Source organism: Arachis stenosperma, chromosome 3 (assembly GCF_014773155.1).
Source record: "Arachis stenosperma cultivar V10309 chromosome 3, arast.V10309.gnm1.PFL2, whole genome shotgun sequence".
NCBI lineage: Eukaryota > Viridiplantae > Streptophyta > Magnoliopsida > Fabales > Fabaceae > Arachis > Arachis stenosperma.
This window is the reverse complement of record NC_080379.1, coordinates 63,972,384-63,983,498: the sequence shown is the minus strand read 5'-3', so window position 1 is coordinate 63,983,498 and position 11,115 is coordinate 63,972,384. Positions and strand designations below refer to the sequence as shown.

Below are 11,115 nucleotides of genomic sequence, written 5' to 3'. Positions count from 1 at the left end.
TTAATGGTTGGAATTCGCATCTTTTAAAGTTTGAATTTTATTTTAAAAAATAAAGTGTGATTTTCTACCTTTGAATAATTTTTCTTTTATGTTTATTCTTGATCCCACCTATAAAATAAATGGTGAGAGATTACACTTTACTCTCTAAATTAAAATTCAAACTTTAAAAGATCCAAATCCTTTTATTATTTTTTTATGTCGTTTAAAAAATATATGGTAAAATATCATACTTTATAAAACAATTAAAAAAAATAAAAAGATCTATTTTCTGCTTTGAGCGAGGTCCTTCATTTTCAGTTTAATGTGCAGCTGTTGCGCACCATGCTTGATTGCTTGCCCTGCCTTATTTCCATTATTAGCTCCAAAATCCAAATAACAGAAATGACCCGACAGGCAATCAATGTCTTATTGTCTAAAGTTAATTTCTTTCAGAGACATATATGCTATTTTACAAAATCTTCCAAGAATTTTTAGTTCCTCATAATTTGTCTCTATTTTTAGTTGAAAAATGTTTTTTCTTACATAAGAGTGCAAACCAAATAGCGTTGATGGAGATAGTTAATTTTTATTTTTTCTTTTGCAATTCCACATTATTGAATTGATTCACTTGTTAAATCTCCAGCTTCCTTCAACAATCAACAATATGTTTGAAATTGAGCCAATTAATATATAAAGGATTTCACCGAAATAGGGGAAGGAAATATATTTTCCCATTTCATTTCATATTTTAGCTCCCAATTAAACAATGCAGTATCTTTTGCACTTTTTTATTTTTGATATTGGAATAATAGTGGTATTTTTTTGAAATGTGAACTGTTAGAGTGTTATTTTCAAATGTGAAATCGTTTAATTAGAAAAGTAAAAATCATACCGTCTGATTTGGTAGAAATACACAAATTAGACCGTTCGATTTGTATAAGTAAAGAAATCAGACCCTCCAATTTAAAAATATAATTTAAAAATATTTGTTGATTTATTATTGGTTAAATCTCTATTAATTACCTAATAGGATTATTTTTTTAAGTTGACACTCAACAGAGATTCAGATCATAGATGACATAAAAAGTTCTATATGAGTAATTCGGAAAATATTACAATAAAAAATTTACCTTAAATTTAGTTACGACTAAGGCCCAGTTTGGATAACTAACTTAATTAAGCTCATTTTGATAAAATAATTTAAACAATAAATGACTCTGTTAAAATTAACTTATAAATAAGTTATTTTGTATTTAGATTTTTAACTCTAAAAGTGTTTATTTTATAGAAATGTGATGAAAAGTATAAGTATTATGAGAGAAGTCATTTTTTTAATTTCTCTATAAGTTACTAAATAACTTTTTAAAAAGTTGCAATTTGATTTTGAAAATTGCACCAGACATTAATACTACTACTTTTCATAAGTCAAAAATTAAAAAAAGTTACTTCTAAAATTTTTCAAACGGGCCCTAAATTCGTAATGACGCAATCGAGGGAGTCTTATTTTGCTCCCAAACGATTAACACGTACTTGAGTAAAACATACTTTTTATCTTTAGTGTTTAGATATTTTTTTTAAAATGTCACTAATAATATTTAATTTTATTTAATTTTGTTTTTAATATTTTTAATTTTAAATTTTATGTTTAATATTTTTGATTTATATCAAAATTATTTTTATATATTTTTAACTTCGTTCTTAATATTTTAGATAGATTTAACTTTTAAAAAAATTTTTGACACCAATAAAAAATATTTTAAAATTAAACTTTAGAAATAATTTTAAAAAAAATCACAAATATCAAGAAAAAAAAATTCTCTACCTCATTCCAAAGCTGAGTGTTTAACAATGTCTGAGATCCGTTGGATTTCCCATACGTCTTTACTCTTTAGATAAGTGAGTTTAAATTTTAAATAACAAAATTCCTTCATTCTCTACTGATATATCAATTTTCATTTCACTATTTTGAATTTTTGATAGAATGATAATTTTTCAAAAAAGATAATGTTTTGTTGTAACAAGTGCTAATTGGAACACAAATTTGGTAATACCTAGGCAAGAACAAATCAGGGGAAATTTAGCATGGCATATATATAGATTTTTGTGCACAACGTAACAAGGATAGCATAACCACAGGAATTTCCCCAGTCCGACGAGAAAAATAATGTATTATTTGTATCAAATTTCATATTGAAGTAATGTAACCTATAATGGCAAAAATTTTCAATGGTATAGGAAGTTATAATAAGTTTAAACAAATCTCATTATTATATATTAATATAAAATACAATAAACTTTTAGCTGATATACCATGTCTATTGATGAAGTGTTAGATTTCAATCATTTCATATTACCTGATCCCATATACTATACAATATAAAAAAAAATATATTAAAAAGATAATCAAAATATATTTTATTTAATATTTATTAATTATTATAATATTAAATAAAGTAAATTTTAACTATTTTTGACTAATTTTTTTGGTTATCAAATATTTCAAACAAAAAAATTGTCTGTATTAAGTTAACATTATCTCTTGCAAAATATTTACTCTAGTTCTCATTCATAGGATTATTACCTATATTATGATTGGTGAAGCTTAATATAATACCTTAACTCTCACTCTTATATTATATATAGTGTTGGGACTTGGAAAACACCTAAACCAACCTTTTAACAACAAATATCTTCACTCCACCAAGAAAATATAAAGAAAAAAAAAGAGGTATAAAAAAACACTCCACTCGAATAAAGTAAAAAAATATTCTATTTTTAAATTATTTTTTAAATTTTATTATTAGAATAATTATCTGCACACCTAATAAATTGAATATGTACTCATTATTAATTGTACAAAAGTAAACTAAATTAAAAGAAATAATAATCTAATTAAAAATAATAAATATAATCACTTGTATATTTATGAAATTGAACATCTAACATATTTATTATTTATATTATTTAGGGTTATAATAGGTAACTAATGACTTTTTTGAATAATATAAATAACCACCAATAAAATAAAAACATATTACACCTCTAAATTATTTATCTAAATTTTAATATTAAAATAATCATTTGCACATTTAAATAAAATAAACATCTCATATATTCATTGTTCATCAATATTATTAATTACCTATACTTTTTCTATTATTTAATATTCTCGTTATCTACTTATACTTTTTCAAACTACAAAAGTCCATGACATTATTGTCCGTGTGTTTAGCTATTTGATTTAATGCCATTGTCGTATATGTATAATCAAACACATGAAGTTCAAAGCCCGTGTTGCTTTAGATTCTGTTCAGTATTCACTGTCACCAATTATTTAAAGGGATTCAGATACTCTGCTTCCTTCTCATCATTCACGAGCTCGTTCCTTGAACATCATTATTCCATGGCTTCCACCTCTCATAAACTCACCTTCCTCTTTTCTCTCACACTCTTTTTATTCTTCTCCTCATCACATGCTTATGCTGCTGTTAACTCTTCAAATTCCTCAACACTATTTCACACCAACCTTTCTTCCTTAAGATCTTTCTGCAAAACCACCCCTTACCCAGAAACATGCTTCGAATCACTGAAGCTTTCAATCTCAATAAACATAAGTCCAAACATCATTACCTACCTCCTTCACTCCCTACAAGTCGCAATTTCCGAAGCCACAAAGCTATCAACACTTTTCCAAAGCGTTGGTGCCTCAAACTCAAACATCAGAGAGAAACAAAAGGGTTCAATCCAAGACTGCAAGGAGCTTCACCAATCAACTTTAACATCTCTAAAGAGATCACTCTCCGGGGTTCGTAACTCCCAGAACTCAAGAAAATTGCGTGATGCTAGAACCTTCCTCAGTGCAGCACTCACAAACAAGAACACTTGTCTAGAAGGCCTAGACTCTGCTTCCGGAACCATGAAACAAAAACTGGTAAACTCCGTTATTAACACTTACAAGCACGTGAGTAATTCCCTCTCAATGCTTTCTAATCCAGGAAATGACGACAACGATGGCGGATTCATGAAGAAAAGCTTGGAAGATGGGGAGCAGTATGATCCAAACGAGGTGATTGTTGTGGCGAAAGATGGAACAGGGAACTTCAGCACTGTCTCTGATGCAATAAACTTTGCTCCCAATAACAGCTATGTGAGGACGGTAATCTATGTGAAAGAAGGGGTTTATGAGGAAAATGTTGAGATCCCAAGTTGTAAGCCTAACATTGTTCTTGTTGGAGATGGAAGTGACGTCACTGTCATTACTGGTAGCAGAAGTGCTGGTGATGGATGGACCACTTTCAGATCTGCAACTCTAGGTGAAGTCTTTGTATCCATTTTTCTTTGCTTTGTCCTCTCTATCATTCAGATTTTGTAAAACAAATTTGGATTTAATTCTTAATTTTTTTTAATATTACAATTTTAATTATATCTATTAGATCATATAATTTCACAACTTAAATTATAGTACATAATAAGTTAATAGATTCTAGTAATTTCCTTAGATCATTAACATTTAATTGTAATTAAATATATATATTATTTAATTTATTTTTAATATATATTTTATATTTCGATATGTATTTTGTACGAATAATTGTATGATGGCTGACTTTTAATGTGCACGTATAATTTTTTCGTAATTTATGTTTCTAGTTTACTTCTTCAATTTTAAATACAATATTATCTATTAGAAAACCAAGAGGTGTAGCAGCGTTGTCATTCAACTCTCTCTCTTAAACATTAAACAAGGAATTCGAATCCTAGAAATGTATATTGGGATGGTTTCTTGACCAACAATTCTGTTCTTGTGGAACCTTTTTAGGTGATTTTCTCATCGGCAATGAATGTCGAAGAAAAAAATCTATTAGAAACTAAAGTAATGCTAGGAAATTAATATAAGCTAACATTATAGTAGGTTAACAAATAAGACCAGGCTAAGAAAACTTATAGAAAATGAACTTTTACTAAGTTAGATTTTGAATTTTTTTTAATTAAATGTTTTATATTCTTATTTTTAAGAATTTTAAATATTTTTTTCTTATGTTATGTTGAATATTAATTATAATGTTGACTGTGTTATGTTGGCTTCTGCGACCTTCTCAAAAAAAAAAAAAAAAAAGCAAAAAACGCGATAGAGTGCTTATGCCCTATAATTTTTTTTAATATCTTAAGACTAAATTATCTAAATCGATATATTTTGTATGAATAATTAATGGGTCATCTTCACTGGTGATTGTGATTGTAGACTGTAGCTGTTATTTGTTAGTGGTATGTATTCACTATTCAGGCCTCATTCGTGTGTTCCTTTATTATGAAAACTTATGTGAATGTATATTATGTGGTACTTTTCGTCAATAATTTTAATCTTGTTCGGGAAGAAAATATGAGAAATGATGTTGGTATAAATTTGTTTTCTTATTATATAAAAGATAAATCTTTTTTATCTTCTCTATTTGTATTGATATGTTTTATATAAATAGTAAAAGATATATTAAAAAATATATAAAAAATGTATAAAATTTTCATCATAAAATATTCTGCTAGTGCCGGATGCTTTAAGAAGAGTCACAGGTTTTTCTTTATCTTTGGTTACTGGCACTAATTCCGTATTCCGTGCAATTGATTTGTTCTTGATAGCAGAGACACATAGTAGAACAATAAGAGAAAAAAGTTACTGGATTGGACATGTTTTTGAATTTAATGAATCATCTTATGAAAATTAATGGCTCCAATTGGTAACTTCAAAGGTTACTGACTTACTGGCATTATCTAAGTGCAATTTATTTGTTACTCCTTTAGTTTTAAAACTATGTATAATTTTATATCTAATCATGTTACATGTAAACAGATAACAAATTATTTATTTATATAAAAAATATATATTAAAACTGAATTAAATAACGTATATATTTCTATATAAATAAATAGTAACTATTTGATAACTGATTTTTATATCCACCTAACATTTTTATTTTACATCAAGATGCATTTAACTATGGCTATGCATATACTGAGTTTGCAAAGTGAACAATGTATTTTATTACTGGAAGCACAATGGATAGTGGAAGCATAGCAGAAGATAAGAGAAAACATTGTATTTTGTGCTTCTTGTTAGGCAATTTCTCTCTTATTTTTGTCATAGAATTAAGCAACAAAATAAAATGGCAAATTGACTGATTATACATTTGCTCTTGTTTCTCCTTTTCCAGCTGTATCTGGTGATGGCTTTCTAGCACGTGACATAGCTTTTGAGAACAGTGCAGGTCCTGAGAAGCGTCAAGCAGTTGCATTAAGAGTAAACGCAGATTTAACCGCTTTCTACCGGTGTTCCATTTATGGTTACCAAGACACGCTCTATGTTCACTCCTTCAGACAATTCTACAGAGAATGCGACATTTACGGAACCATAGATTTCATATTCGGTAACGCCGCCGTAGTCCTACAAGAATGTAACATTGTTTCAAGAAAGCCATTGCCTGGCCAATTCACTGTGATAACGGCACAATCGAGAGATACGCCGGACGAGGACACCGGAATCTCGATCCAAAACTGCTCAATTATAGCCACAACTGATTTGTATGCAGCTTCAAACTCTAGCACTACCATTAAGAGCTACCTTGGTAGGCCATGGAGGGTTTATTCAAGAGTTGTTTATCTTGAATCATACATTGATGACTTCATTGACCCAAAGGGTTGGTCAAAATGGTCTAATAGTGATGATGATCAAGGCTTGGATACTTTGTATTATGGAGAGTTTGAGAATTATGGACCTGGTTCAAGAACAAATGGACGTGTAAATTGGGTTGGCTACCATGTGATGAATTACAATGATGCCTATAACTTCACGGTTTCAGAGTTCATCACTGGTGATGCTTGGCTTGGGTCTACTTCTTTTCCTTATGATGATGGTATTTAAGCAAATAGTGAAACTAATGTAGCTTTATTTTGTTTCACTTTTTGCTAATGTCACTACTGTGTCCGATCCTTGGTGATCTACCTGAATAGGGCATTAAAGAAGTTGCTAGAAGAGTAATCAATGTACAATAATAAAAGTTTCAATATTAAATACATTATGTAGAGTCCTTTCTTGGTTGCAAATTCTAATGTGAATGCAGGGCCTTATGATCAAGAAGATAAAGGTTTTACATGGCAGTTTTTCAACAACACCAAGCCCCCGCTTCTTCAACCACTGTATAAATATCAAAAATAGGAAATATATAATTTTTTTATGGTGTCCAATAATAGTTGATTTTGTGGTATACACAAAATATTTTTGAATTAGTTACTAAATTTTTAGGAAGTATTTAAATGGCGACATGGCAAATGTGATTATTTTAAATATACTGGTGTTTATAACAAAACATAACAATTAATACAATGGGAAAAATTAGAAAATTTTATGACAACCAGTTTACATATAGTTAACTATTAAAATAATGATGATTGAATAATATTTGTGTTAAAATTTACTAAGCACACTTAATTTAACAAAATTCTATACATCATTAACAAGAAACAGTTTCACCCTTAGAAAATTGGAGGGAAGCGTTTTCTAAGTTGGTCATAAGGGGGAAAGAAAATAAGGCTGCAAATGAAGAGCCCTAAACCAAACACTTGAAAATAGCAATGCCTGAAATGTCTCTCATCCAGACCTTCCTACTCTCCCTTCAAACAAATGCTAGTGAGGTTCCAAAATGGCTCAAACAATGAAACATGAACAAGGAAGGCCTAAAATTAAACCCTGCTTGCTTCTCTTCCACTCACTATCCCTCTCTCACCTTCTCCTTCTTGGCTTGAACCTAAGGCAGAGCCTCCCTCTGCCTTAGACCTGGACTACCAACAATTCCGACAATGGCATTCCAAGATTTCGATATCATAAACGAACGGAGACGACAGGAGAGGAGAAAAAAGATCCAGAAGAGAATCCTCATCGGTCTAGTATCTACCATTCTTCTTGTATGCATCATAGGCGCTGCGGCCTATTTTGGACTCAATTCCAAGTCCTCCGGTGGAGGTGGGAGTGACCACGGCAAGTCACCGTCCAAGCCGAGTCACCAGCCTACCACCACCTCTGCTTCCGCCTCGGCCTCCACCAATACCAAAGCATTGGAAGCTTCATCGAAGATTGTGAAAGTAATATGCGAAGCTGCAGAATATAAGGACAAATGCGAAAGCTCCCTTGGCGATGCTGTTAAGAATGACCCCAACGCACAACCAAAAGATCTGCTTAAATACTCCATCAAACTAGCTCAGGACGAGGTTGGAAAGGCCTTCAACAAAACCACCTCCATGAAATTTGAATCCGAAATGGACAAAGGAGCGTATGAAGATTGCAAGCAGCTTTTTGACGACGCCAAGGAAGAACTCGGCTTCTCCATCTCCGAAATCACCGCTGATGATCTGAAGAAGCTTTCTACAAAATCCCCTGATCTCAACAACTGGCTGAGTGCAGCTATCTCTTACCACCAAACCTGCATTGATGGCTTCCCCGAAGGGGAATTGAAGACACAACTTAAGGATGTCTTTAAGGATTCTCAAGAATTTGTTAGCAATTCGCTTTCTATTGTAACTGCAGTGTCGACAGTTCTTTCTGCCGTGCAATCAGTTTTGACTCGCCACTTGCTTTCGGAGAAAAACGGCAGCGCTACTCCTTCTTGGGTCAACAGCGAGGATCGGAGGATTCTGAAGGCGGCGGATGACAAACCCACGCCGAACGTAACTGTGGCAAAAGATGGCAGCGGCAACTTCAAAACTGTCTCCGAAGCCTTGGCAGCCATTCCAGAAAAATATGATGGACGGTATGTTGATTTTTCACTTAGTCTGTTTTTTTTTTTCGTGAAGACTTATGTGCAGCTGCTTTGACGTCAAATTGAAAGTTGAAAATGGTAGTTGGTAGATAAAAATTTAGTTAAACATATTAAGTTGTTTAATATTTTTTAGTTATCAATTTTAATGGAGAAAACTGTGGGTAAGTTTTCTTATTATTTTTCCTTTTTTGAATTGTTATTTTTAATTGTTGTTCATACGAGCATATATTTTCAATTCTGAACATGCAGCTACGTAGTTTATGTTAAAGAAGGAATATACGAGGAGACAGTGACAGTTACAAAGAAAATGGAAAACATGACCATGTATGGTGATGGATCACAAAAGAGCATCATCACTGGCAGCAAAAATTTTGTAGATGGAGTTAGGACTTTCCAAACTGCAACCTTTGGTATGTATAAGCTATATGCTCTTATGCTAAATGTGCCTGTTACTACAAGTGCCTCTTAAGTTAATAATAATAATAATAATAATAATAATAATAATAATAATAATAATAAAATAAGGTGCTTGTTATAATACGTATAGTTACCGTGATTATAGTGGTTTTTTAACTTTAAAAACACTTAATTTTTTTAATTTAACAATTAATAATAAAAAATTCCTAAATATAAAAAATGTGACTTTAAATTTAACAATACAAAATATTGCTAAAATTGTTTAATCATCGTAGTCGCCAACTCGCCATACTTATAAACACCATATACCCTATCTATGTATATATATAGTCTCAACAAGCACATTAAAACGCCAGTAACAAGAGAAAGAGAAATAAAAGAGAAAAATCAAAATGAGAGAAAATAAGTCCAAATTGAAGAATCTACTAAAAGTAGTAAAATACAAATAACATTTTATTAAATTTAAGATACTCCATCGGCTCCTAGCAAGATTCTCTTTCTAATAATAATGTATATATTGATACTTATACACTTACTTTGATGCTTATTTGAGATTCTTATTAAATTTAAGACTTCAAAATATGCAATGAATAAAAATGAATAGGACGGCACTCCAATGAATGGTTATAGATTAAATGTCCAAAATATATTGGTGTATAAATAATTATTTCCTAATAACATGAAATATTTTGCGACATCTTGTATATATAGCTAATTTAAAATTAATTCGGTTTTTGATACTGCAGTGGTGCTTGGAAATGGGTTCTTGGGCAAAGCAATGGGATTTAGAAACACTGCTGGGCCGGAGAAGCATCAAGCGGTGGCAGCCAGAGTTCAAGCAGACCGTGCAATGTTCGTTAACTGTCGCTTCGAGGGCTACCAAGACACGCTATACGCCCAAACCCACCGCCAATTCTACCGGAGCTGTGTCATTTCCGGCACCGTCGATTTCATCTTTGGCGACGCAGCCGCCATCTTCCAGAACTGCATCATGACACTTAGAAAACCAATGGACAATCAACAAAACATCGTAACTGCTCAAGGCAGGTACGACCAAAAGGAGACAACTGGCTTCGTTCTGCAAAAGTGTGAGATCAAAGCGGACGACAAGCTAGCTCCGGATAAGGACAAGATCAGGAGCTATCTTGGGAGGCCATGGAAGGAGTACTCGAGAACCATTGTAATGGAATCCGATATTGGCGATGTAATTCACCCTGATGGGTGGCTACCTTGGGAAGGCGACTTTGCACTCAAGACACTATTCTATGGTGAGTTCAACAACACAGGACCTGGTGCCAGCACCAATGCCAGGGTCAACTGGGTTGGCCGCAAAGTCCTTAGCAGGGATGAGGCTAGCAAGTTCACTGTAGGAACTTTCTTGGATGGAGCATGGTTTAGTGGTAGAGGCGTACCAACTCAATATGGCTTGTACAATTGAGGGGTTTAGTCATATAATTCTATGCTTGTGCTCTCTGTTAATATCGGTCTATGTCTTGTGGTTCTTTGTTGAAGAGCCAGTAGAGTTTGGTGCTCTCATGTTGTGCCACGTTTTGTTCCGCAGTGTGGGGAAATCTAAGGCTCCATGCAACTGAAGTTGCTCAATTTGATTGTTTTTTGGTTTTGAACCAACTTTAATTTGGTTGGGTAGGAAAAGTTTGCACAACACTATTACCAGGTGCTTGTGGCTATAGGAATTATATACATACTAGTTTATTTATTCTCGCTGATAGAAGCGAAAAATAAGTTGATCATCAAATGTTTTATAGAATCAAATTGTCATTCGTAGTTCTCTACCAAAAATAAATTGTCATTTGTATAGTTCTTAGTTGTTTGTATATATAAGAGGGAATTAATTTCTTCTATTTACAACGAATAAATAAAAATATATATAGGTCTCTAGTTTTGTTGCGACGAG

General features: G+C 31.9%; 2 protein-coding genes across 2 annotated transcripts; both read left to right on the top strand.

The window, feature by feature from the left end:
• The first annotated feature begins 3,309 nt into the window (after positions 1-3,309).
• Positions 3,310-7,158, top strand: LOC130967817 (probable pectinesterase/pectinesterase inhibitor 12). The gene is made up of 2 exons (XM_057892839.1): positions 3,310-4,292; positions 6,186-7,158. The coding sequence occupies exons 1-2, from the start codon at positions 3,383-3,385 to the stop codon at positions 6,890-6,892; spliced, it is 1,617 nt and encodes a 538-aa protein (XP_057748822.1). The 5' UTR covers positions 3,310-3,382; the 3' UTR covers positions 6,893-7,158.
• Positions 7,159-7,827: 669 nt separating this feature from the next.
• LOC130966204 (putative pectinesterase/pectinesterase inhibitor 45) lies at positions 7,828-10,638 on the top strand. The gene is made up of 3 exons (XM_057890984.1): positions 7,828-8,774; positions 9,033-9,193; positions 9,947-10,638. The coding sequence occupies exons 1-3, from the start codon at positions 7,828-7,830 to the stop codon at positions 10,636-10,638; spliced, it is 1,800 nt and encodes a 599-aa protein (XP_057746967.1).
• The last annotated feature ends 477 nt before the right edge of the window (positions 10,639-11,115 follow it).

Coding starts and splice junctions, on each gene's coding strand:
- LOC130966204 (XM_057890984.1), top strand. CDS start 7,828: ATGGCATTCCAAGATTTCGATATCATAAACGAACGGAGACGACAGGAG. Junction 8,775..9,032: donor CCAGAAAAATATGATGGACG/GTATGTTGATTT, acceptor CTGAACATGCAG/CTACGTAGTTTATGTTAAAG. Junction 9,194..9,946: donor TTTCCAAACTGCAACCTTTG/GTATGTATAAGC, acceptor TTGATACTGCAG/TGGTGCTTGGAAATGGGTTC.
- LOC130967817 (XM_057892839.1), top strand. CDS start 3,383: ATGGCTTCCACCTCTCATAAACTCACCTTCCTCTTTTCTCTCACACTC. Junction 4,293..6,185: donor TTTCAGATCTGCAACTCTAG/GTGAAGTCTTTG, acceptor CTCCTTTTCCAG/CTGTATCTGGTGATGGCTTT.